This window comes from Ambystoma mexicanum, chromosome 11 (genome assembly GCF_040938575.1).
Source record: "Ambystoma mexicanum isolate Mex_15411 chromosome 11, UKY_AmexF1_1, whole genome shotgun sequence".
Lineage (NCBI taxonomy): Eukaryota > Metazoa > Chordata > Amphibia > Caudata > Ambystomatidae > Ambystoma > Ambystoma mexicanum.
The window spans coordinates 1,012,535,513-1,012,563,327 of NC_090934.1; the positions used below are offsets into that span (position 1 = coordinate 1,012,535,513).

The window sequence follows — 27,815 nt, forward strand, 5'->3', positions numbered from 1 at the left end:
AAACATAACCGCATCCCATGCATGTTTTTTTCTGTATCAACCAATGGATGGAGCCCATGGGATACCTTCAAAGACCTTATTGAGATTATATAGCATAGAAAACAGCCACCACATTTGCCTAAACAGGAGGTTAGCAGGTCCACATTAATCTATTTAAGATCTAAACAGCAAAGAAACCAATTTCCAGAAATGTTGATTTTTCTTGACGAGCGGCGATTCACGTGCTTTAAACAATGTTACAAGTAAATCAGTCTATGCACAAAGAGCTTGAGTGCAGAGCTCATTGCAAAGGTAATCAGTCTAGAGATATGCTGCAGAAATAAACTACCGGTGCTCCAAATAGGAATGTGGAGGAGCCACTTGTGGTATACAGCACAGAATTAGTCCACCATTTGAAGTGCTTACAAGATCTGAACCAGCTGGACCATCTTGAAATACTCCTCTTTGACAGCGGACTAAACCAGAGGGAACAGAACAATGCTGTCCATTCATCTAGCAAAACAAAAGAGATGATGGCTGGAAGGTTTAGAATGAATCTTAACCTCTCGCATTGCTCTAGGCAACCCTCCAGACCATCGTTCTTCGCCTGCCAAGCCATTACAAAAAGGGGCTCTAGGTTCACCCTCCCACTCCAGTCGCTGATAGGGTTTCCAATATAGGAGTAAAATATTTGGATTCTGCCCAAAGACGGGGAGAAGGTACGAAGAATCAGTTTGGAGATATATTCTCCTTAGGCATCAGACAGCTGTCAGATCTGCAAGTTCAAGAAGCAGCTAAACTCAGCTACCCCATGGTTCTATCAGCCTTGGTGGTAGCTGTGGACAAATGTAAATGTGTTGGGGTGCACGTGGGAGAGAATCAAGGGGGTGCATTACGAAGGTGAGAGGCAGAAGGCAACCAACCTTTAAAGAGCTACTGGCGCCGAGCAAAAATATACTTTGGTTCTCAAACTGAACATTCTATAATATGGAAAAGGAAATACAGGCTGCAGGAGTACAAAAGGTTCTGGTTAGATAAAAATTACCACTTGGAAATAAATAAGACGGCCTTTAACCAAAGGCCCATAAGCACCAGAACATAAGTGGAGTGTTTTACTGTGGGATTAGACAAAACCAAACAGGGCAAACCTGATACAGTGCAATTATGCATCTGGAGATCTTAAGGGCAGAGAAAGCGTTCTGGGGCATTCCATAAAGAACTGAAGCCCATTAAAACTAAAATAAACATTTGGGGGAAGAAAAAAAAAACTCTACTGCAAGACACATATACTCAGGATAACCGGAGCACCAGCCATTTACAAATGATGCAATGTAGGTTTAAATGTGTTGTCTTTGGCCATTTATCGGGCCACAATACACACTGCAAACCAGTGGCCTGTTCTACAGCTGACATGCACAAGCAACAAGAGCACCAAAGCCATTTCAGTGACAACGCGCAGGATCTTGCGAGGAGGACAGAGCAGAAGACACAATGCGCAGCAGTTCTACAGCTACAGATTAGAAACTAGTGTGCGCTAGGATACACTACCACGTACACAAAGTCAGCATTCCGCACAGGAGTGTTCCCAACATTCCACCTGACAAAGGAATAGGCAAGACGTTATGGGGAAGCAGAACAGGTCTTGCAGCTTCCAGGAGCACAAACTGCAGGGGACTTTATAGTTTCCATGATGGGACTCATTGTCAAGCCAGTACGCCGACCCCCTTAATCCTCCTGAAACTGTGCTAAACACCCCTATTCATACCCACACTTTAGAATCCTAAACATTTCATTCAAAGGCCTTTAATAGACTGGCTGGAAGGCAGATTGCAGGTTACACTACCATTCTCCCTCAAAACACCGCAACACCCTCCCAAAGACCACTCATGGCAAGCCAGCTCTTAAATACTTTGTGGGACAACATTAATGGCAGGAGCTTCTCGGCAACATGCGACAGGGGATTGGCTGTTGCCAAGAGAAGGATGAGGCCTATATACAGTGGTTTCTATTTTGCTCCCAATACGCTATCTTAAAGTCAGCTTAACCGCAACTGTTCCAACCAAACTCTTCTTTGACTATATAGCAGTCAGATAAACTTCAGTTTAGTTGGGGGAAATGTTTCATTGTAAAGGTAGAAGCAGCTAGGGTCTCACTCAGAGTTCAGGGATTAAGGAAACATTTATGCACACAGCGAGGATTCCACCAGGAAAGGTTTCCTCACAAAGTTAATTGTTTAAATAAGTTGGCTTCAATATTTCTATCCGGACAACCCACCTACACAAGTAAGGTTTTCAGATTAGTGATACATCTTCCTGACCTGTGTCCACCCCAGAACCCTTTGCTAGGACTTGGTGATTATTTTCCCTTGTCCCTAGGTGAGTGTGACTCGTTTTGTCATCTCACCTAGCCTTTTACTCTTTATGGATGACCTTTGTATGTCTCTCGATAGTGTGCGATTGGAACTATAGTTCCCTATAACTTTTATGGCTTAGGCTGGGTTGCCCCTTTGGGCTTCCCTTTGTAATTTCTCTCATTACCTCTTGGGTGAACCACTGTTCCCAAGAAGTAAAGTGTTCCCATCCCCTTTACATTTTATATAGTGAGCCAGCCCATACCACCCTCTGTGGCGTGCTGGGGAGATGCATGGTATCTCCTTTCTCACTTCCCTGGTAAGACATGCATTACTCACCGTAACAGCATTTCTGATGATTGTATCTGCTTAGATTCACATGCTGTGCATATGGTCCGACATCCAGTGGTAACCGCAGAGTATTGCATTGTGTCTTTCGGGGACCGAAAAGGGACGTCGGCATAGGCGTGTCAGTAACACTATCCCCATCATGACGTGTAGTGTACCCAAAATCCCTCACGCGCCGAGGTCCCTCCGATTGTATTTTTTATGCCATGAGGGAGCCCAAGGCTACTATAAGCGAGTACATGAAAAGAGAAAGTAGAAAGACGTCTATGTTCCTTCCACCCTGAGCAGGGAGAGAGGGAGGGCGCAGGGGAATCTTAGCAGATACAATCATCAGAAATGCTATTACGGTGAGTAATGCATGTCTTCTGATGTTTGTTAATTTGTTTAGAATCACATGCTGTGCATAGACTAGCGAGCAGTACCCGGAGTTGGGTTGTGAGAAGGAACAGTAGAGAAAATAGGTCTTAATACTGCTTGTCCCACCTGAGAGTCAGATCTAGAATGAGTGTCTAGGAAATAGTGTTTTGTAAAGGTGTGTACATAACTCCAGGTTACCGCTTTGCAAATGGACTCATGGGGAACATTTGCAATGAAAGCTATGGAATCCCCAGTGCCCCGAGTAGTGTGCTCTAGGCTTGAAGGGCAGTTCTCTCTTAGCAAGAGAGAAACACACTGATGCATTTGACAATCCACCTTGAGACAGCCGATTTAGAGACAGGATCCCCTTCTCTACCAGCTGCCACTGAAAGGAAAAATTGGTTTGTTTTCCTCAGTGGTTGCATTCTTTCCAAGTAGAACAGGACTGCCCTGCACACATCTAGCGTGTGTAGGCTTCTTTCAGCCATGCTAGTGGGATTCTGGAAGAAAGTGGGTAGTTCGATCGATGGCTTCACATGCAACTTTGCGATGAATTTAGGCGCACATCTGGGATGAGTGTGCAGAACTACCTTATCCCTGTGGACTGTAACAAAAGGGTCTAGAACAGAAAGGGCCTGTAGTTCGCTAACCCTTCTAATAGAAGTGATAGCCACTAAGAAGGCCGTCTTGTAAGTAAGGTCTTTTAGACTTGCTTTATGCATTGGCTCAGAGAGAGAGAGATCCCATGAGTCTGGTTAAAACCACATTTAGATCCCATCCAGGAGCTGGGTGAGAAATGGGGGTGGGGGGAATGGATCCTCTTAACCCCTTCCATAAAGGCTTTAATCACCTGTATTTTACACCATGACACTCTGTTGTGACGTGGTGTAGGATGAGAGAGCAGCAAGATGAACGTTTAGGTAATTGAAGACCAGTCCTGCATCTAACAAATGGGTTAGGTACAACAATGTGTGGGTGAGCAATCGATGGGATTGATGCCCTTAGTATTACACCAGATTACACAGCGTTTCCATTTACTGGAATAGCAATAGCGGGTGTTAGATTTCCTAGCTTCCCTGAGAATTTCCATGCATCTATGAGGGAGTTGAAGGTGTCCAAACTAGGACCTCAAGAGCCATGCTGCTAAATTCAGAGTTTGTGGCATGGGTGTAGGGTCTCCCCCCTCTCCTGAGACATGTTGTACGGGCAGGGTAGTTTTACTGGTGGGGAGAGGGACATTTCCATTAGATGAGCGAACCAGGGTTGGTGGGTCCTGGTGCATCCCGTGCACTAGTAGGGGAGTTGGGGGAAAAGCGTAAACAAATTTCCCTGACCATGTTATGCAGAGTCTGTTCCCCTTGGGGGTACCTGGAGGCGTAGTCTTGGCATTGAGAGTTCTGAGTTGCGAACAGGTCGATCTTTGGGAAGCCCCATTCTGCGAAGACGTTTGGAGACTATGTCTTCGTGCAGACGCTATTCGTATTCTATGGGCAGAGGGAAATCTCTGCTGAGCAGGTCTGCCAGAAGATGGAGTTCACCTGGAACATGTGTTTGAGAGCCAACATCCAAATGTTTTGGGACAGCTCGGATAGCCCTGGAGAGTGTGTGCCCCCTTGTTTGTTCAGGTAATACTTGGCTGTGGTGCTGTCTCTCAGAGCCAGAACTGTTTTCCCTTGCTGTCGAGTCTGAAAGGCTTTCAGTGCCTTGAACACCACTAACAGCTCTAGCAGATTAATATGGTTGGATGCTACTTGTGAGGACCACACTCCATGCGCTGTCTGCTGAAGAAGGTAAGCCCCCCACCCTGTGAGAGATGCTTCAGTCGTGAGAGTGGCTTCCACTGTGGGGGTGGTGAAGGACTTCCCCTTCAAGAGTTTTTCCCTCAACCACCACTGCAGAGAGAGAACGAGGGCTGGCGAGACAACTACCAGATCTCCCCATTGTCCGCTGGCCTGACAACACTGGCTGTTGAGCCACTCTTGCATGGGACGCAGGCACGCGTGGGGAACCAAGTATATGCACGATGCCATCATACCTAGCAAACGCATGGCCTTGCGTACCGTCACCTCCCGACTGGCTACATATTGAGGGATCTGAAAAAGCATGTTCCGAACCCTCTCGTTGGAGGGGAAAACGATTAGAGCACCCAGAACATGTTTTACTGGGGACTAGACTGGACTTTTTCTCATTGATGGAGAATCCCAGACTGAACAGGTGGTCTACGGCTTCTGGGTGTTCAAAAAGCATGTGTCGTAAGAGTCCCCTGTTATGAGCCAGTCGACGTGGTAAAAGTAAACCGGGACGGATAGTCTGCGCAGGTGTGCTGCCACTACTGCCAGGACCTTTGTAAACACCCTTGGCATCGAGGCAATGCCGAAGGGAAGCACCTTGAATTGGTAATGCCTGACCTCCATCATGAACCTTAGATATTTCCTGTATGCTGGCAACATTGAAATGTGAAAGTATGCATCTTTCATGTCCAATGTTGCCATTTGGTCCCCCTGTTTCAACAGTGGGATCACTTCCTGTAGCGTTACCATACGAAACCTTTGAGGTTTTATAAATTTGTTCGCTGGGCGCAGGTCTAGAACAGGGTGCATGGTAAGGTCCTTTCTGGGTACAAGGAAGTACACTGAATAGATACCCTTGTTTACCTGAAGAATGGGGAGGCTTCTATGGCGTCCTTTCCCAGAAGCGCTTCCACCCCTTGAGTCAGGATCTGCAGATGGTTCCGGCGAGAGGCATTGTGAACGTGGCGGTCTGAACTGTGGTGGTCGGGCGAATTCCACGCAGTACCCGTGGGCGACCGTCTTTATAACCCACTGGTCTGAAGTTATCCCCTCCCATGTCACGAGGAAAGATGTTAAACGCCCCCCGACTGACCTGGATCCGTTGATCATTTCTGACCAGAGGCTGCGGCTCCTCTGGAGATAGGGCCTCTGCCTTTGCCGCGTCGCTCACCCCTAGGTGGGTAGTTGGCAGGGCTTCCGGATGTTTGTCCAGAGTTCCAATTTCCCATATTGTAGTTGTTTTGACTTGCACGGGATTGCCCTAGAAAAGACCAACGAAAACCGCCTTGTCGGGGAAGGCTTTGTTGTAAGGACTTAAGTCTCATGCTCTTTCTTTGCCATCTCCAAAGCATCCTCGACCGCTCTCCCAAAGAGATTGGTCTCTTCGATGGGTTTATTAAGAAGAGCGGCCTGTGTTTCAGGATTGCACCCCAAGTTGCGGAGCCAAGCGTGCCGCTTGAGTAGTGTGCCCTGGGCCAGGGACCTGCCTGCTGTCTCAGCAATGTCCAGGGTATTTTTGATTCACTTGCCTGCCCTTGGCCACGATGGTGAGAAAGTCTGGACCTAGCTGGTTCAGGGACCTCCTGGAGACCTTCTTGTACAAGGTCCCATTGTGCGTCTGCATAACTGGCAAGCAGCGTAGTGTTATTCACTATGCGTGTGATGTATGCAGCTGCCGAGGTAACCCGCTTACCTAAGGCGTACAGCCTTTTAGATTCCTTATCCGGAGGTGCCTCCCCGGTAGCAAGGGGTACCCCTGCTAGTTTCCAGGTGGTAGTGACTACCGAGGAGTCGGGGGTGGCGACGCCTTTAATATATTGAGGGTCCGTAGGAGCTTGCCGAAATAGTTTTTTACACTCTTGGATTCACTGCCTGGGTCTGGGTTGGTGTGACCAGGGAGGGGGCCAACCTTCTCTTAAGAAGAGTTCAGGAGGCGAATGGCTTGGCTCGAGGGGGGTTTTTCTTTGAGAGTGTCTGCCACAAAATCTTGTTCGGGTACCGCCTCCTGGGTTGTGATCTGAAAGTGCTCTGCTACCTTCCTTAAGATGGCATTGAAGGCCATTTGATTGTCTACAAGCGAGGCCTGGCGGGCCGGAGTGGTGGGAGTAGAATCCAGGCATAGGACATCAGTGTCCTGATCTTGCGATGGAGCCTCCGTCTCCACTTGCTGGGTTTCTTCCCAGTTGTCCATGGCATCCGCCTGGTCTTCATGGTAGTCCTGCAGGAAGGAAGGGTCTTCTTCCTCGTCGTAGATGTCTTGGTAAGTGTCCATCTGGACCACATCTTCATGGTGGACAGAAGCAGAAGGCTTGGTCCAGATTTTCCTGGAAATGTGAAGCTGACCCCAAAATAGGGTCTTCACGAGATCTCTTAGGTGAAGGCGGCTCAGAACGCGGGACAATCCTTTCGAGGAGGTCCATGCATCCTTCGAACTTCTCCTTGGTCCACTTAGATGAACCAGAAGGGCCCAAAGGTGGAAAAACAGTTTCTCTCTTTGGCGTTGAAATTTGTCCCCAAGGGTATTGGACAGAGGCTCCCGACTGTCCTCCTAGGTTTTGCGATTACTGGGGCTCCATGGCGTGTCTCTAGACACGTCCGCGGCAGGCTCCATGCGTTTCAATGGTATCTTAGGCGCCAGCCCAACCGCCAAAGTAATCCTTGCGATACTATCCTCAATCTTTGCCTAATCAGCATGAGTCAATGGGCCAGCGGTAGATCTACTGCCTACCGCGGCATAAGAGGGTCTAGCGGTAGATTTTTTGCATGTGGAAAGGCTAGGAGGCCTAGGAGTAGGTTTCAGGGCTACCGGGGCTTTAGGGGCACCGGATGATCACACTTCGGCATGTAAACCCGATTTAGGGGTAGTGCCCTTATTTTTGGAGTGCCCAGTCGCAAGACGCTGCTGTGAATGTGGGGAAGGCTAATCTACCAGATCAGAGGATTCCGTCAAAATTTTCGGCAGTCCTGTTGGCGCTTTCACCTTTTTCGACGGAACCGTTGAAATCGGTGGTGAGGTTGTGTGCTTAGTGTTTTGTAATTTCTGTACGCCATTGTCGCTGTGTGTTTACCCGAAGCGAGACTTAATTCGGGCCTAGAGGGATCGGGGACGGGCATGGCGGACCTAGAAGCGTCCGCCTCAAGGTCGATGACATCCGATACGGATGCCTGGTCATCATCAGTGCCCCAGTCACTTTTGCCGGGTGTGGTGGTGGGGGAAGAGGGTTCAGCCCGTGACATACCGTACGCGGCCCACCGCTTTACACAGCACTCCTTAAGGGTGTTAGGGGGGGAAGGAGCTTCACACCCCACACCGCTTCTCGTCGTGATCTAGGGGTAGATAAGAATTACAAGATCTGTGCTCGTCTTTCCACGGTTACCTGTCAGGTTTCCACATTATGTATCTCATCTTTGCAAGGGCCCTAGTAAAATTAGACATTGTTTCAGGAGATCCAGTATTAGATAAATTCTGATTTGAGTGTTGTAAATTTTCATTCAAAAGTTACTTAATATTCCTTAACTAAATTTTACTTAGAAAGATGAAACTCTCCCAAGCCAAGATGGTGGAACACCTTTTCAGCAGCGATTGGTTAAGATTACTGAAGGCAGCATTGTGTGGTCATTTGGAATGTTCATTTTAGTTCTAAACTGCCTTTCATTAAAATTTTAACCAGAGTAGGTCATGTTCTTGTTTACTCCAGTGAATAAAGTTATAGTTTCCACTATATATATGTAGACTACTTAATATTTTAGTTTTCATCCATCTAAGTATATAAACCAGTATTACCCAGTTCTAGTGAGAAGATATCTGCAGAAGAAAGAACGTTCCAAGAAGCATCTGATGGCTGTGTAGCGGATTATCCAGATTTTCAAGTTAAAGACTAAGCTAAGTGATCCTCTGAAAGTTTTCAGTGTTTTTTGTTGAAGACTCAAGAACTTTTTGACTGGGTTTTTTAAAACTGAATTTTTGGAACCGTCTAATGTTTAATATTATTTTTTTTTTTTTTTTAAAAGTTCAAGGTAAAATCTTTGTGAAATTTTGACTAATTTAATAATGCGTGCGGTTCCGTTTCGCTTTGTTTCTAACTGTTAATACTTTCTTTTAACATTACTAACTAGTAAGTATTACGGGCGTGAGACGTGAGCAGCAGTTAGCGCGTATTGTTTACTTTTGATCGCGCGTGTGTAGAAAAAAGGACCCTACAACGTGCGTGCGTTGCGGCCATTTTGGAAATTACGTCGTGCGTGCGTCACGGCCATTTTGGATTTCCAGAACTATTGCATCTCCGTAACGCTTCGTACTTGAGACTTGAAACTTAGCAGATTTTTTCAGTTGAATGTTTTTGTTCCCGATTTTAACTCCTAACTGCCAAGTGGAATTATTCATCATCAAGCCCAACACCAGGTATTCATTTATAAATGAACATTTTTTTTTAATTCATTTTATTTTTAAAAGAGGAAGTTATTTAAAAAAGAAAAAGGCAGTAATCTTTTTTGGGTATTATTTTAGGACTTATATTTGTGGGCAAAGGAAAAAGAATTCAGTGAAGAAACAAATTTTGTAGTTCGTTTTCGGACTTACATTCAAAGCTTGGCAAAGAAAAGACATTCACAGAAGTCTACAGTTCATTAGAAAATGCCAGAAGGAATTAACCTATTAGCTATCAAGCCTAGGCTTCAGGTAATTGGAACAGAGTTTTAAGCTTTTATTCTTGCAGAGGGTCCTCGGCACATGAGTGATTTTGGGTACACTACACGGCACGATAGGGATAGTTTTACAGACAAGCCTATGCAGACGTCCCCTTTCGGTCCCCGAAAGACAAGATGCAATGGTCTGCGGTTACCATTGGATGTCGTACCATATGCACATCATGTGATTCTAAGCAGATTAAGAAGCATCAGAGCATTTTGTTACTTGAATGGCTTGTGGCAGTGATTCTACCTCAACAACTTACCTAAGAGTCCCTCAGCAACTTTGCTGGATTTCTAGGATTTATTTTTTTCACCTGGTAAGAGTGTGAGCCTTTTTCACACTCTTACATGTGTTTTGCTATGTGCGTTTTCACTTTGCATAATCTTGAGCACTGGAGCCTCACCTACCCCATGGCCTCATTTTTCATGCATGTTACACGGCACCTTCAGTGCAGTGACACAGGGTTGTCTTTTAGACTCCCCACTGACTCCATTTTTCTGGGGCCGACTACTGTCCCCCAGAAAAGGTAAGTTGCCATTAACTTTACTTTAGTCACTTTAAACTACAGACCCAGTACACCCCAACCTACATGGAGTACTGGAAAGGGTTAATTCTTATCCCTTTTTGTCTGTCTCTTGGAGCCTTGTTTCGCTCCCTTTACATCAAGACTTGGCTGGTGGCAGTGGTAACTACCCAAACTTTTCTACCGCGGTTACCTTATATAAACATGGTAGTGTTTTAGGCTATTATATTAGCCTCAAACACAAACCCGCTTGACCAAATATATTCTATTTTTGCTCCGGCTGGGTTTATTCACCATTTCTTTTTGTTAAAGGCTTTCTCATGTTTTTCCTCTGCGTGCCAAACCGGGGATTATTCCTTTGTTTGCTGTCTTTTCGCGGGCTTCTGCACAGAAGCCCTCCTTAAGGCGCCTGAAAGTCTAGGTAGGCAGGATGTGAGGGAGGGGGTCTTGGTAACTCAAGTCGTACTTTTGTTTGATAGGCTGAGGGGACTGTCCTTGCCAGGACAGCCACCCTGCTGTGTAATTGACAGCCAGGCTGTATGAATGGGGGGGAACTGCATAAAAAGCTGGGACTGGAAAGACAGTCGCCACTGGAACGCAAAAACCAACGAGGAGCTGACAGAAGATGACCCCTACAACGACTGAACAGCCCGGTGAAGCCCTGCTGCAGGTCCGAATCTTCAGAATCCGACGACAGAAGATCCTCCAGGAAACTTCTTCCCTTGAGCTGGTCAGACCAACCAGTTCGCCCAAACTGCAAGCCAGGACTCCTCCTCTGGTCGAATTCGCTGTAGAGGGCTACAGTGGGCCGGATAGCCAGGAAGGTCAGACCCTGCTTGGGTTTTAAAGCAGCGCACCTTTTATTCGTTGTTTTGCTCTGCTGCTGGCTTCTTCCCCGGGTGGCAGGGGACCCTCCAGCTTCCTACTTCGTGTCAGTCCGACAGTCGCTTCAGGAACCGTGAGCCTGCAGCAACCGCCAGTAACGTCCGCCTCAGCTACAGCTCCCTCTCTGTTTTAAGGTACTGTGCAAATCTGGTTGTCCGCTTCGTTCAACCGCGGTGAAAGAGTTTGAAATCTTTCTCCAATCTGAGGGCTTGTCCTTCTCTTCTCGTTGAAATAACTTTTCTATTAACCAACCTGGTCCAGAATCTGTGCCACGAACTTTACCACGAACTACCCTGAACTATATGATCTTGAGCAAAAGACTTTTGACCCATTGACTTTGGCCCTAAGCCTTTTCTACGTGATTGTATCACTGTAGTTCCTCTTGTTCAATTGCCCTGAGTACTTACCTGTTGGTGTGATTTATTAACTTTAAACTTTCCCTCCCTTTTAAATTGCTGGAGTGCCATTTTGCTCGCACTTCATTTTGTGAGCTTAACTTGTCTGGAAGGGTACTGCATATAATTCTGCCTAACATTATGCTACTCGCAGGCTGTCAAATCAGCTGCATAATGCACAGGAGAATCACCATTCTGCTAGTATTGTGGGCTCCTTTTCTGGCCATTTCTAGCTTGCTTGTTGTTTCTTAGGTCTTCTGCCATCCTAGGCAGGAAAGATCTTGGTTAAGTTTTTTTTTAATTTGTTTATTTAATTTGACTTGTATTCAGGTAAAACCTGTAATTTTATCAAACGGTGCATTCAGTTCTCTGTTCAGAAAATTCAACAGTTTCATCTCAGGTTTCTCCGGAAAAAGGCTTCCCACAGATCAAACTGGTTGTCCGCAGTGTAACAGAGGCCCAGAAGACACCTGTCTGTTTGGGCTACATAACTCACTGCGTTGAAGTGGCATCCGTGCTGGAGTCCTCGTTGATCTGTTTGAAAGCCAATTCGATTAGGTTAGCCATAGCCACCGTCCACCTTGTGGTTTCTCCAGAAATCAGTCTATTCCACAAGTCTTCTTCATGGATCATCCATGGGTTCGTGATCAGCGGCAAAAGGTAAATAGTTCTGTTTTTTCAGTAACGGGACAATTGAGAACCAAATGTCTGAGGGTTTCCACACTCTCCGTATTTTTGCATAATCGACAGGTCTGATTTTCCACCACACCACGAATTGCGAGGATTTCTTTAGTCAGAAGTACATTTAATCTCGCTTTCATAAACAAGAATCTTTTTTTTTCCCTCTGGAAATTTGCTGATATAATTCATTGGGACTTTTGGTTTGTTAAACGTGGGAGGAAGGTGGCGTAAAAGTTTGTTATCTGCTGCTGTCTGTATTGTTTTAATCCAGTCCATTTCTTATAGTTTACGTTTGATTTTATCAGGGTTTTCTTTTAAATCTGTTTCTGTGCACAGTATATCTGACAACCTTTCTTTTCTGATTTTGGCCCACTTTTTAAATGCAATGCAGTTACCGTTTTCCAATTCTTCTTAGATTAGTGAATAGATGGGAAGGGAATCAGCCAAAATAATTTTTCTGATTAGTCTCATTGAGCTGAAGTCAATAATGGAGGCTAGCGAGACTAGTCCTAGTTCCCTTCGGATAGCCACCATTGAGGTCGATTTTGGGAGCCCCAGGACGGCTTTCCAGACCAAACCTTCTATTTTGACCCATATCGCCTGGGGAATACAGAGTGAGGCCTCCATCCCAAAATCCAGCGTCGGCACAAGTTTCATTTTGTAGAAGTTAATAGCCGGGCTTAGCGAAAATTTGCCGAACATCCTATCCAGGGTTCTCATTTGCGCTGTCAATATTTTCGCTTTTTCCCCCCAGAGTACTGCTTGCATTGCCTGGTCCATTGATGAGCTGTCTAATTCAAACCCCAAGTATCTGATGTTTTTGACTTTTTCAATTTTGATGTCGTCTAAGTGCCACGAATCCATGTTTGCGGATTTTTTCTGGTTTTTTTCAAATGTCAATTTTTTTTTTTTTTTGTTCATCTCCAGGTGATTTTCTTCGATGTATTTTGCCAGATTTGTTAACCTACGCTGAAGCCCCACTTTGGTTTGGTCGATCAGGATTACATTGTCCGCATATAAGAGACAAGGGATGATGGATTTTCCTATTTTTGGTGGAAACGTCCTGATCTTTTCTTCTGAGTACTGCAAGTCTCCCAGGAATGCGATAAAGAGAGCGGGCGCAAGAAGGCATCCCTGTTTAACTCCCCTTTTCACCTGGATCTTGTCCGATAGATTTCCTTGTTGATTTAGCTTCACTCTTACGGTTGTGTGTGAGTGAAGCGCTCTGAGAGGGTCAAGCACAGGTTGGTGATACTCCCAGGATTCGAGTTTTTTTCCATAGCAAATTCCTGTCTATTTTGTCAAACGCTTTTGACAAATCTACAAAAGCCAGATAGATCTTCGGTGCCCCTTCTTTTACTTTAAAAATGTTAATTATCAGGATGTTAATTGCTGTGGTGCCATTTTTTTTAAAGCCAGTTTGTAGGATGTCTTTGCACTTAGCTGTTTTTTCCCCATGTTCTCAGGTGGTCCAGAATGAGAGAGGAAAAACATCCTACCTATAATGTACAACAATGCGATTGGCCTGTAATTTACAGGGTCTTCCCGACTGCCCTTCTTGTAAAGCGGGACAATGACAGCTTTCTGCCAAGTCTCTGGGATTAGAGGAGTTCTTTTGCATTCCTCAAAGATCATTCCAATCAATTCTGACCATTCTTTCTGGAATTGCTTAAGAATGATGTTAGTTAAGCCGTCAGGTCCCGGGGCTCTAGATGTTTTCAGATTTCTGATTTTTACTTCAATATCTTCAGGGTTCGATATTGTCACCCAAACCGGGTTGGTGGTTCTTTCAGACGCCCCTACAGATTTCTTAGGTTCTTCAAACGCCCTCGAAAAGAACTCTATCCATTTCGCTTCTGAGACTGCGTTTGTTGGAGCTAAGTTTGATGCGAGATTGCTGGTTTTAATTAGTGACCAAAAGTCACTAGATTTGTTGGTTACCAATCTTCTCATCATTTCTTCCGCATCCAGTTGGTATTGCCATGCTCCTCGCTTCCGCCAACCAGCATATCTTTTCACTTCATATTGCCATGCCGTCCAGTCTTGTTCCATATTGGATTTCTTTGCCCTTCTTTTTAGTTGTCGCCCTAGTTTCCTTTGTTCTACCAGCTCTTTGTTATATGCATGGATGGGGTGCGTTTGAACAGTCCGTCTGCCTCCTGTTGGTTTCTGGTAGGGCAAACGAAGCAGGAGGTAGTTTGGTCTCTCGTTAGCCTTACTTAGGAGATTAACAGTTTTTTCCTCCCAAGATGATTTAATTTTCAGGAGGTTTGCTTCAGTTAGGCGTAACTGAGTTTGTTGGGCATTTGTTTCAACGGTGGCCATGTAGACTGCTTTTCTTATTCTCCATCCAGTTGTGGTCTCTGTTATCCGTTTTTAACACTTTGAAACTCACTAGGTTTGCTGCAAGGGCGGATGAGATGAAAATATAGTCTAAGGTCGCTTTCGAGGGCCCCCCCCCCCCGTTCCCAGGTTGGGATATTCAGTTGGTTAGGGAAAAGGGAAGCTATATTTTGCAGATTTCTTGAACTGGCTACTTTCATCCATGCTCTTCCGCGTTCCAGATAAGAATCCGTCCACGATCCCTGGTTTTCTTTATTACAATTGGCATTAAAATCTCTGCATACCATGATCTCAATTTCATCAAACTCTTCATAGAGCTGATCAATGGTTGCACTCATTGTTGAACAAAAAGCTTTGTAGGTCGTTCGTTGAGGGTTCCAATAGCAATTTATAATTGCCAAACAGTTCTGTCGAGCACCCTTGCTCTTCTGGATTGGTGGGGACCAGGTAGTCAGGATCACCAACATTTCGTATGATTCCTTCCATTTCTTCGGAGCTTCGAGTCCCGGGCCATTTTTAATGGCGTTTAACAGTCCCGACGATGGTCTTCCTAAGGTTCCCCTGGTTGCTGCTGAGATTTCCAAACAGAATCCATCCAACGTGGGTTTCTCCAACAGCCACGTCTCTTGAAGACCTAATATGTCAAAAGCACCTAGGTTCACGTCTCCCAGCGTTGTTAAATGATTATGACCTCTGGTGTTCCAGGATCCTACGATATAATGGTCCTTGTTGGGCCGTTCCTCGGTAGTCTATGCCGTTCCAACATTCTCGAGGCCCAGCCCCGTTTGCTGCTATTTAGTACTTTTCTTCAACCAGGTGGAGGTGAACCAGTCCCACTGGCCTCTCAGATGTCTGACGTCCGCTGTCTTTGCTGAAGTCTTCAAGTCGGAATCTTTTGAGATGGAAATGCTCCCTAATTTAGGCTTGTCATCATCTTTTCGATCTAATTTCATGGGGACGATAGTTGTAATCAGAGTCACGTCTTAGACGTAATGTTTTGCTTGTGTGGTTCCTGGCCTCAACCCGGTCGCGTATTCCATCTCTTCGGCAGTGCTGGATCACTTCTCGAGCCGCTTCTTCATCCCTCGGCCTGTTCCATCAGTTATGCGAATACAATTCTTCTGTTTTTGAGTGGTAATGTGATTCGTGGTTTCTAGATTTTGTTGTTTTTGAGTCTTGCTCCTCTCGGTGTGGCTTTTTTATTTCGGTCAGGCAAAATCCCATCGATGCCAATGCCTCAAAAGCTGATTTATCCATGTGGGTAATACCCGCTGCTTTTAAGTGTATATACGCTTTGGCTATTTTGTCCTTGTGGTATGGTTCAACCAACTCGAGATCCTCTGTCTTTACACACCTAAACGCTTTAGATCTTTTCATAATCTGAAGGATGGTCGGCCGGTTTAGAGTTATATGTTCTTTTTTTAGGTCCTTTTGCTCGAGCTTAAAGAGGCGGGTCCGGCCATTTCTATTCATTTCCATTTTCCTCTTTCCACTTGAGGGGGACTGGACACCCGGGCTACTTCTGCCTCTTGGGCTCGCTCTTGGGAATGATGGTTTGTTTTCTTTCTTAGGTCCCCTGTTTGTCCCACCGACATCCTCTTTTTTTGAGGGATTCGCCCTTCGTTTCAGTTTCCCATTTGTCACTATCCTCGCTTAAGAGCCTCGTTTCTCCTGTGTTGTTTTTTACTTCTGTGATTGTTTTGGCGGTGGTAGCGGACATTGGGTCATATTCACTGCTGTCCGGTTGGTTTGTTTCCAAGTGTTGTGATAAATTCATTAGTGACGAGTCTGTCAGGAAATCTTCCACCATTCTTGGAGATCTTTGGGCGAATGTGGTCGTCAAGAATTTGGATCTCATCCATCTCCCCCTTTGATTTCTTTAGAGTTAACACTGGTTGCCCTGTTATTGTGGTGTCCAATGACAGTTTGCGAGGTGCAGTCGCTGCTGAATCTATTATTTTGAGGCGAATTTGCCTGACTCTTCTCCACAGTGCCCTCCAGGGCTTTGGTCACACTAGTCCGCTTTTGTGATTGCACTTCAAGGGGCTCAACCACTTTCGCGGCATGTGGTGGTAAAGTGTTTCTAGTGTGTTGCTCCATACATTCGATTTTTCTTTCAAGGGCCTCCATTTTGCTTTCCCAGTTTTTTTGCTGAATACTTTTCTGATCTTCTACAGCCGTTATATAACTTTCTACATGGGACATTTTTGCGATCATATTTGAGAGGATTGCTGTATTGTCCTGGATCTCTTATTGCTTCATACAATTTACAGAAGGGCGCTAAAACAATAGACATTGCTGACATGATAGCTATCATGTCTGGCTTCTTGTTAGAGGAGTCTTTATGGATGGCAGTTGCCATGTCACTTAGCCGGCGATTTTTTGGAGAGGATTGAATTTTCTCAGCTCTTTTAGGGTTATCCGAGATTAATGAGGCCTGGCAATCCATTGAGGAGCTTAGGTCCTGTTCCATTTGTGGTAGGCCTACCGAAACTCTTCGGGGTGTGCGTTGGAATTCCCCTTTTCTTACGGATGGTAGAGGCATAGTTTGCATCCCCGTGATCAAATGAGGCTTCGTCCATGCGAGTCGCTGTTCTTTGTCGTCTCTTGCTTCGGATGACCTTTGAATTTCCTCCAACTGCTGACTTGGAGTAAGCTGGTCTCTACAAGCCTCTGTCCCATTATCGTTTTTGGTTTCTGGAATTTTTTGCACCCTGCTGTTGGCCGCCGCACTGTCATCATCTGGTGCTGAAAGGATCAGGGTACAGGAGTGTTCTGTTTGTCGGCTCGGGGGCTGGTCATCGCCCCTATCCTTAGTCTGGGTTCTATTTTCACTTGCATCAGTTTTTTTGCAATTCCTGGATCATCTGACTCTTTCTCTGCTAGTATGGCTTTTAGGGTTGGGGTTTCGTCCGTTTTCAATTTCAACCCTGGCAGAATTTCTTGTGCAACTTCGAGCATCTCTGCATCTGACACCTCGGAGTCCACTGTTAATTTCCGTTTGTATTGTTGGGTAAAAAAAGCTTTTAAGGGACAGGATAGTAAAGGCTGGTAACTGGATGGCCGTGGGTCTTTTTCTTTTCATCACCTTTACTTCCTCTCTGCTCCTTTGCTTCGGCTCTTTTATGCACCTTTTGGGTGGTTGAATTGAATTTGCCTTCCGGGTATTTTGTCCCTTCTTCGTTTGGACTTTTTTTCTTTCTTTGTTGATTTGGTACAGGCTTTAATAGCTCACCCTCTGTTTCCTTGTTTGAGTCCCCCTGGTCGCTCACTATGTTCACTTCTCCTACTATTGGACCCTCTGAAGATATCATGAAGCTCTCTTTCTGAGTCACTAGAGCTAATCTCGACGGACACCATGTTGTCCTTTACCAGGTTTTTATCAGCGAGTGTAGTTTTTAACCTGTTGGTCTTGCTTTTCAAATCTGGGATTTGACTTTTATATGAGGAATGTATCATCGCCTTAATGTTCAAGGTTTTCTGGATGAAGTCCGTGTTATTTACGGTTCCCAAAGGGAAAGCTGGTGCGTTTTCTTTCATTTCTTTAGATCCTGCCCTCGGTGGCTCAGTGTCCACAAACAAAGGATCTGGCTGAGGCGTCGCGTTGAGGGGACTATCCTCAACCCTCTGATCTTTCCGGCCAACTTCCTCGGCGTTCCGGCTCCCCCCACTTACCCCACAGCCAAGGCCCCGCGAAGGTCCCGACGCCAGCCGTCCTCAGACAGCCCTAGCGTCGCTACCACTCGTCTCCAGGACGGTACGCGGAGCCCCCGCTGCGGCGCTGCAAGGCGAGACAGGAACGCGGATGTCCGTGATGACGGGCTCCTTTGGAACGGTCGCGTCCGTAGAAACCTCACGCCGACCAGTCCCCGCCTCCTCCGCCACTTGGTGTATTCGTCCTCCATTCACCGAAGGTGATGCAGAGTCGGAGTCGGGCAGGAACACTCGCTGACGCCGAAGCCCATAATGCCGGTAAGCCAGTTAATGTCGATCTTGGTTGGGTCTTTACCATCGTTTTCTCTCTGGGGGCTCTCGGTTTTTCGGTTCGGGTGTCCACAAATTCCTGGAGATCTTCAGCCACCAACATAGGGTCGGCACCCTCTTTATTAAGTGGTGCTTTCAATTTCGGCTTTAACTTCGGCCACGCCATGTTCATCTGTCCGTTCAGGCTTCAAGCTAGAACTCCTGGCGTTTCCTGTTAGCGCTAATGGAGGTCGTACGTCTGGCTCCATCGCGCCCTTACTTCGCGTCTGCAGCAGACTGGCTCTCACCTCGGCTCTCAGCTCCGCTCTCCGGTGTTCTTGGATCAAATTAACTTCCTGCCAAAATGATGTGGATAGGCTGCAGGACTGCAGCAGACTGGCTCTCCCCTCGGCTCTCAGCTCCGATAAAGATCTTGGTTAAGTTTTGTTTCGGCTGAAACCCCTTGCGTTTCCTGCTGATGCTCTGGGTCAGGCCCTAGCAAGGTTTGACCGCCTTTCTCACCGATCGATCCTCCCAGGTCCAACTTGGGTCCTTTCTACCACCTCTCTCTCTATGTAGGGTTCCCCAGGGTTCTAACCTCTCACCCTGGCTCTTCTGCCATTACTTGGTACCCCTGGCCCACCTCATCTCTACCTTCAGTTCTAACTTTCAGTGTTAGGATGATAACTCTCTGCTCTCCTTCAGGCTCCCCTCAGCCTCCTCTTCTGCTCTCTCGCTCATACCAGAAAGTCTATCCGCGATTCAGGAATGGTGTGCCTCCAACTATCTCTGCCGTATTGCCAGTAAGACTGAGTTCCATCTCACTGAGACCCCTGTTCCCTTTTTCACTCTGGCCTCCCACCATGAGCCCTCTACCAGTCTTAGGGAGATTTATCATTTTTATGCTTCATCCCCTATCCTAGTGAGACAACCAGCACTTTTTGCTAGACTTCTGGACCTTTTTCAACGTGAATGAGTGGAGCCTTTTTCCTTGTTCATTTTTATGGGCTCTGTCTTTTGGAACTCTAGTCTTTGTATTCTATCTGTAATATGGAGTCCGTCTGCTCCATAGCTCTTAAAGACATCTGGGATCTTCCTACTGCTGCACATAGCTCCTTATGGGCAGTGTTGCTGGGCACCTTTAGGGTCCTCCTTAAGATTATTTTCCAACACCTTCAAGTAACTACAGTTAAGGCTAGAGATACTTTGTATCTCTCCCAAAACCTCAATGGAGTGCCAAAAGGATACCTAGTAGCCCCATTCTCTCTGCTCCTGTGACATTTTAGTCACATAGACAATCACCTAGTTATGAATAGTGGCACTGGACGTGTTATACCAACTATTGTGTATTTTTTATACCGCAGGCTATATCCATAGCCTCAGTAGTGCACAATAGGAGCACCCAAGGACCAACTAGGGGCCTCCCTTCCTTTTTCACCATTACTAGCATGGTTGTTCTTTGTTAGCGCTTCTTCTACCATTCTGAGAGGGGGGAGGTCCGTGTGTGTGTTTTGCCTTTGGCGGGAACCAATGGGTATCCCCGCCTAGGCGCCAGATTGTCTGGGCAGGCAGGAAGATGGGGAGGAGATTTCGACCCCCTGTCCTTTGTCTGCCAGATTGCCTGAATGGACAGCCAAAAGCCCCTTTCTGTAAATGCTGAGAGAGATTGCAGAGGATTATGTGCTGGAACTGTGTAAAAGGTGAGGCTTCTGTAGTAAAAAGCAAGTCGCCCCTGGAAAGAGAAGTATCCAAAGATGATGAGAGACGCCTGCAGACCGTTTGCAACACTGAAGCAACCACTGCTGTTCTGACCCCGACAGAGGAGCTCCGAAGAGGACGACTCCTTCCCTTTGGCTGGTGGGAACAACCAGTCCCAAGACAAACTTTTAACCAAGCCATCCCCCGCGATCCTAGGAGCTTTCAGAGCTGCAGAACCCCAATACCAGGAGACCTGCTGCCCATTTCGAGTGCATCGTCGTGTACAGGCCAAATCCGTCCTAATCTGTGCTGAGCCCGTAAAGATACTCCAGAGATCCGATTCAACGCAGCCAGTCCCCCTCACCAGTGTGGGACTGCAGGAAGCGAAGAAGATTGACCAGGCGATCCGTGTCCTTTGTTGGTGCTGCAGAAAAGGCACCAAAACAGCAGAGTGAACCAAGAAGTTGCTGAAAGTCGTGTCACAGGCCCTCCTTGGAGACTGCTGCTGAGTGATCCCCGTCCATTGTCCTGCCTTCAGTCACCAGGACCAAGGAATCTGGAGGTCGGGTCCAGAGCTGCAACATCGTGGAGAATCCAGCACGAAAATGTTCTTCTAACCTAAGGTACTGTAGGAAAAAGGTATTGCTTACCGGATACCAAGAAGTCGGTCCAGAATGTTGGAGTGCATGTAGAGGTGTCCAGGTCAACCCCCTCTTACCTCTGACCCAAGCCGCTGCTTGTGTCCCCCTCGAGTCCGTTTTAAGGTCTCCCTTGTTAGTGGTTAACTTGCTGCTTCAATAACTTTAGACACTGGAAGAATCCACAGGAACTCTTCGTTATTCGCGATTGTCGAGACTTCAAGACCTCTACGACTGCATTTTGCAGGGGTCATGTTTTTGGACAAAAGACTTACCAGGCAAAGAAACCGTCTCTAGAACCTTGAACTAAGCTTATGTTGCATTAACTAAGCATTTTCCTCCTTCCCTTTAAGTGACTTTACTATATGCGTTTGCTGAATAAATGTACTATCGTATAAACTGTTGAAAACAGCATGAGTGCGCAATAACCGATAATACGATAACGTCTTTTCACCTTGTAATTTTGCTAAAAATGTAACTGTGAACAAACACAAAAGTGAAAGTGCCCTTTGAAGTGTATCAAGTATTCCCAAGTTCTCCAACGTAAACGTCTAAAGTATTTAAAGTGATTCTGGTGTAAATATAATATATACCATTTATATAATAAGTGTAAGTGCTTCTTTGTTGTGCCTGTCTAGCTAAGATTCATTGCGCTTACCTACAGCTCACATCTTCCTCTTAAAATGAACCCGACTGCTCTGCCACTCTACCAAGGTCCTGAGCTAGTACAGACGGATACTAAGAGTTGGGGCATCTACAAACCACTGGGATACCGTACTAAAGTCTTACTGCTAGTAGGACTTTAGGAAAACTCCCACCTGCACCTTCCTGTGAGGCGATTAACCTTGGTGTCATCTTCGACTCTACCCTCTCCTCTCCTCACATCTCAGACATCTCTAAGAAGTCACTCTACCAGCTTCACCTCCTCAGAGGTATTTTTCCCTTTCTCACTTTGCCCCAAAGCTCACTGTCTCTAGAGCCCTGGTTCTCTCTAGGCTGGACTACTGTAACAGCACCCTTCTAATCCTGCCTGCCTCTACTCTTCGCCCTTTGCAAATAATCCAGAACAGGACAGAGACTTGTCCTTGGCCTCAATCCGAGGGATCGTATCTCCCCAGTCCTGAAATCTCTCCACTGGCTCCCAGTGGCTGCAAGAATTAAGTTCAAGGCCCTCTGCATCGCCCACAAGGCTTTCTGGGGCTGGGGGCCACACTACATCCAACTCTCTTCCTAAGCATCTTCCTTCTGGAGCCCTCCGCTAATCCAAATCCAACTCTGAGCGTCAGACGATTCCCCAGAGAGTGGGGGTAGTTGTCTGTCCTCAGCTGGGGCATCCCTCTGGAACAGCCTGCCTCTCTCAAACTTAATCAGTACCACCTAAGGATCCAGAAGCAACTCTAGCCCTTCCTATTCGCTTCCGCTTTCTCTCTCCCTTGCTGATGCTCCGGTCTGCTACACTATGGTCACCTGGCCACGCACTGTACCCAACGAGCACCAGGCTCCTGCACGACCAGTAGCCCCTTGCACTGCCTCTGGGCCTCCCACCCACTTAGAGACTCTATCCACAACCCTACAGTCCCTTGCCTCCCTAGACTTACTTGAGCCACCATCCTGGCCGCACTTACTGCGCTTCTTCCACTGCAATCTTCACCCCTCCTCCTTAGCCCTTCTCTGGCCTCCCCCTCGCACTTCCCCGATCTGAATGAGACAAGGCCTAATAGGATAGCTTGTTTTGTCCTCCCTCAGTCTACCCTTCCTTGTCATGCATATAAACACTTGTGTACAGGTGTGTTATAAATAACTTATCAAATATCATAATATCCAGAGTGTTTGTGAAGGCAGGAAGTGAGGGAGAAGTCCAAAGCTGTGCAGCCCTTTGTCTTTATGCTTGCCTGAAAAGAACCAGTTCCCACTGGGGGTCTGGCCGATTGGACAGCCAGCTACCCCTTTCTGTAAACTGCAGGGAGTGATGCGATATATGATATGGCATTTATAACGCGCCTTTACACAAGTGTTTCAAGGCGCAACGAGGCAAGGGAGGGGGAAGGAGGAAAGTGCAGGGCCGGGGGGACAGGGCAGTACATGGGATAATGAAATAAAGTAAAGTACGGCCTGCCGGTGGCAAGTGCAAGGTTAAGTGCAGACATCAGGCGTCAAATGCTGGTAGCGGGACTGTAGGACATAGAAAACAGTCCCCAAGTGCAGGGGTTGCCAGGGAGGCAGCGCAGGAGTGCGACTGGCGGGTGAGGGGAACTGGGCCCCGAGATAGGAGCATGGCCAGGTAACCAGTGCAGTTTCAGTATCAGCGAGGAAGTCAGCAGGTGAGAGGAGGAGAAAAAGCAGAAGCAAAGAACAGCTTTGAGGTGCTTCCAGAACCGGGGATGATTCTCGTCAAGTTTCAGAGAGGCTGTTCCAGAGGGAGGCCCCAGCCGAAGAAAGATATCTACCACCAACTCTTTGCTTGGAGAAGTGACTGACCCTGAGGGAGTTGGAGGAGGCGGATGAACGAAGAGCTCGAGAAGGAGGATATTTAGGAAAAGAGTTGAAGGTATTGAGGCCCCAGAAGGCCTTATGGACAATGCAGAGGGTTTTGAACTCGATCCTCGCAGCCACTGGGAGCCAGTGCAGAGATTTCAGTCCTGGAGAGATACGATCCCTGAGCTTGAGGCCGAGGCCAAGTCTCGCAGTCCTGTTCTAGATCATTTGCAGAGGGCTGAGAGAAGCAGGCAGATTTAGAAAGAGGCTGTTGCAATAGTTCAGCCTAAAGAGAACCTGAGCTCTGGAGACGATGAGCTTCTGGGGAAGGAGAGGAAAGAAAGAATACCTCTGAGGAGGTGCAGCTGGTAGTTTGAATTCTTAGAGATGTCAGATGTGAGGAGGGAATGAGTGTGTGGAGTCGAAGACGACCTTGAGGTTTTTAGCCTCACAGGTGACAGCAGGAAGAGGGCCAGGAGAGGCTGGCCAGAGAGTGACAGGAAAGGAGGGAGCGGGTGTGCCGATGAGGAGAATCTCAGGTCTTACTGACATGAAGGCAGAGATCATTGGCAGCACCCACTCCTGGATGGTGGCCAGACAGTCGGAGATGAGAAGGAGAAGAGGTGGCTGAGGGTTGCCTGAAAATTAGTGTCATCCGCATAGCAATGGAAATTGGGGTAGAGCGCGGCAATGCGGTGTGTAAGAAGTGCCACGTATTGGTTGAACAGCCAGGGAGAGAAGTTAGACCCCTGGGGAACAACACCGGTAGAGATGGGGGCGTGGCTAACTAGCCATGGACTAGGTCGCATCTCCGTGCAGAGCTCCTGTGGATCCGTCTTTCATCCGTGATTCTATGCTGTTAACATGCTCCTCGGCCCTTGAAACTGGAAAAAAAGGAAATGCGAATGTACATGGAGCAGGAATCCTGAAATGCAAAGCTGTCGAGTTTTCAGATTAGAAGATAATTATACTTTCGTTCGGCGGCGGAATTGAAATGTTGTTGCCAAAATGGCGGACAACAAAAGGAGCGGCTTGGTAACCCTGCGGACGCTGAACTTTTGCCGTACACATGGGTGATGAACGAGGCGGCTGCCTTGATCACTGAAGGACTTGCTTTGCCCCATTGTGTGCTGATACAAAGACACCCCGGACTGAAACAATTGTAGCAGCGTGCGAGAGCTGCGTTACTGGCGGGGAGGGGCCGCGGTTCGTGGCGGCGCTCCTCTGCCTGGGCTGACTGGGGCTTTCCGGAGCATAGCTGAGGGCGAGGACAGTGCCTGGCACCGCCGGAGAAACGGCGGTGCACCGACGGCACGCGAAGTAGTGCCCGCGGGGATCGCGTGGAATTCTAACCCCCTTGAGGAATAGGGCGGTTGAAGAGGCCGTTGAGCGCCGCGCTTGCACGAGGGGGCGGCGGCGAGAAGGACAACAACGAAGTATTCGCGTGCTGTACGCGATCGGATCCCGTGTGCCTTGGGAGGCGGGGGACACCCGTGCACGAATGTACAGAGGTGTGCACTGAGGCTGCATTGCCGATATCAGAGATCATATGCCAGCTGTACGGCGGGGGACCGGATTCAGAGTGCGTGTAGGTGCGCACAGCCTAAGCTGATAAAGTACATTGGAGCCGCTCTCCTGGGCAAAGGCAGGAGTCTGGATGGTCTGCGCTATACACCTTATTGCTGACCCTATCCAGGTGCATGTTCTGGAGTGGACTGGTGAGCTTGGATGGATGCCGTGGCCTCGGTGCAAACTGCTTGACACACGACAGTCAGTGCACGATAGTGCACAACAGGTAGTGGATTAAACAACCGTTCTGCTTATGCACAAGACACTTGCACAGAAGATATAAGTAAAAGAGGCGGATTGGAATGCTTGCAGGATTAAAATAGTTACGCACAGAGCCCTCTCTGTAGTGACGCTGTGCTAATAAACACGGTGGGCTAGTAGTATTACGTGGGAGGCTACAATCCATTGAAGTTATTATTTAAGGGGGACTTGATAAATACAAACAACAAGTAAAGCACCCCAGCAATCACGAGAACCTGTGGAGCTACAATTCAAATACGGATCTGGAGAATACACAAGCTAAGGGGACACTGTCAATAAAAAGCTCGAGAACCAAGACCAAGCAATCCACAATGGAGGTTTTCGCAAAAACTCAGAGAACCACAACAACATCAGCACAGAGCGCGGTTGCGACCCTTGTGGAAATTGCCCCAGATAGAGACAAGCACCAGATTCTGGATGCCATTGCAGAACTGAGCACTAAATGGGGGTCGACAATGGTGGATTTACGAACAGCCTTGGAGACTAAGATTGATACGATAGGAACTGAACTCACTCTGTTAAGGCAAGATGTTAGAGCATTGGCAGAAAGGACAAGTGGGCTGGAGAGCGCAGTTAAGACTAACACAGACGCCAGTGCGAATAATACAAAGGAAGTGCATGTGCTGAAACAGGTGGCCAATCTCGAGAATCGGGTGGAAGATGCAGAAGGAAGGGCGAGAAGAAATAACATACGGGTGGTCGGCCTACCGGAGGGGTAAGAACGCCAGGACCCCACGAACTACGTGGAGAACATGATCCTACAGGAGATGGGGGCAGACAAGCTGTCGCAGGGGTTCACGGTAGAGCGAGCGCATCGCGCCTTGATGAGGAACCCACGGCCTGGGGCTCCGCCGAGACCGATCATCGCAAGGATCTTGAATTACAGAGACAGAGACGATCCTGGAATACTTTCGCAAAGGCGGAACAATTGAAAGAGCATCCACCAATGTCACGGCATACCCGGACTACATGATGCTGGTGCAAAGGCAGAGATACAACTACATGACTATAAAGAGGAGGTTGCGGGCGGCAGGCATTAAGTACATGCTTCTGTACCTTGCCGAAGATGAAGGTGCTACACAAAAGCAAAGTTTTTTTTTTTTTATACCCCGGAGGAAGTGGTGACTTGGCTGGACCTGAAAGGCTGCCCGGAACAAGAGGCGGACCGGGACCAGCACGGACAAGATAATTAAAGATTTTGTGTCGAGGACGGTGAGGAGGTAAGTGGGAAATTGATCCAAGTATACTGAGGAAGCGGGTTTGGTTGAACAATGATTGACATTTGAGCGTTGAGCTCTGCAAGGACTAGAATATAGTGGATAAGATATCATTGACAGCTATGTAGTATTAACATTTAGCATAAGCATTTGTAAATAGGAGAGACAGGAGGAAGGCGACCTACCCCGAAATATTAGTAGTTAAGTGGCCATTAGGGCAACTTCACCCTACTGAGCCCAGAGCACAGATTAGTGCGGACAGAACTAAATGTGGGGATGCCCGAGATCCAGGAATGGAGCTGGGCAACCGTTGGTGGGTGGGGTGGGGGAGGCGGGGAGTTTAATGTGTATATAGTGTAGGGGAGGGTTGGTCCAAGAGACCCCCCTTGCCTACATCACTTCCCCAGGTGAGGGCCGTGGCTCAATGGGCGTCCCCTCATACCACCAGGGCCCAGGTGGTGGAGGGCTCACCTGCTGAAGACATTGCCCACACGTATTGAATTTAGCTAGGCCTCAGAAACCATTTTGTCTAATAAAGATGGTGTGAGCTCAGCGCACTGTAGCGCGGCCCCCACCCTCGGAGAGTTTCAATTATCCCTGTTGCCGCAGCGCACTGGCAGATCCGCTGTGAGCCCGTTCCCACGAACAAGACGGACATGAGCTAGCGTAAGATACTAACACTAACATTTCACCTTCCGCAGTGTATCACTGCTCCCAGCATGACCCGGCCAGCGAGGCCTGGGTGATGGAGAGAGCTGTAAAATGGTCATCGGATGAAAGCAGAAAAGTCCCCAAATACTAATGCCAAAACTACTTGTAATACGCGCATTCTCTTCACAAAACTTCTTTTATTAAAGAAACCTGTAAAAATGTGTAATTATGGTAGAACGCATGTTCACCTGACACCAGCAATGAAGGACCCACACCACTGCAGTTGTGTGCAAATAATAAAAAGCGTTCCGGGGGACTATTCGTTACATGTATCATTGAAAAGCTTACACTCCACGGTCCCGCGCCATAACCGAATTATTGCTGCTAGAGTACAAGGGAAGCCAAGTGTAATCATACAGAGGGCTCATGTGAAGGACGCGCGAGAATGCACCCGTCATGTGTGTATGTCTAAGCCCTTATGTGCCACTACCGCCACGCACGGTGGCGGGTCTCTTTCTTTGTGCTCCACCAACCACACTACTACCTCACTTACTGCAAATGTATATGCATATAACTAAATGCTGTAGTTGTTAAAACATAGTGTACAAATAAGGTGCTCAGACTGGCTATATTTGAGAGACATTTAGCAAAGTTGAAATGTATGCTTTCGAGTGATCCAAATGAGTATTATAGAGTGTTCAAATGTTTGTACCCAAAGTCAGCAACACACAAGGAAGATACCTTTGTGAATATGTGCAAGGCCATTCCCCCTCCCACCCTGCGAAGACTGCCAAACAAGAGAGCAGAGGCCCGCGCCGCGCTGCTCCACCTCCCCCAACCAGGCTGGAGCCACTTCAAAGATTTGTAGTCCCCTCTGCAGCATCCAAGGCCACGGCCCGCCACCTGCATTATTTACAGCATAGCAGTAAACCTCTGCCTGAATACACAAATCCAAAGGCGCCCCCTCTTAAACCCCACAACCCACCGGATCACCTTAGACTT

The 27,815-nt window shown here is 47.4% G+C and overlaps 1 protein-coding gene across 7 annotated transcripts in view; it reads right to left on the bottom strand.

Moving 5' to 3' along the window:
• Positions 1-27,815, bottom strand: part of KIF23 (kinesin family member 23) — a 518,096-nt gene that overhangs the window by 310,842 nt on the left and 179,439 nt on the right. For 4 of the 7 annotated variants that reach the window (XM_069624221.1, XM_069624219.1, XM_069624218.1 and 1 more), the window contains exon 8: positions 1,535-1,576. The exons of the other annotated variants lie outside the window; for them this stretch is intronic. In XM_069624221.1, coding sequence (XP_069480322.1) covers positions 1,535-1,576 — 42 coding nt within the window. The remainder of the gene's footprint in view (positions 1-1,534; positions 1,577-27,815) is intronic. 7 annotated transcript variants of the gene reach the window in all.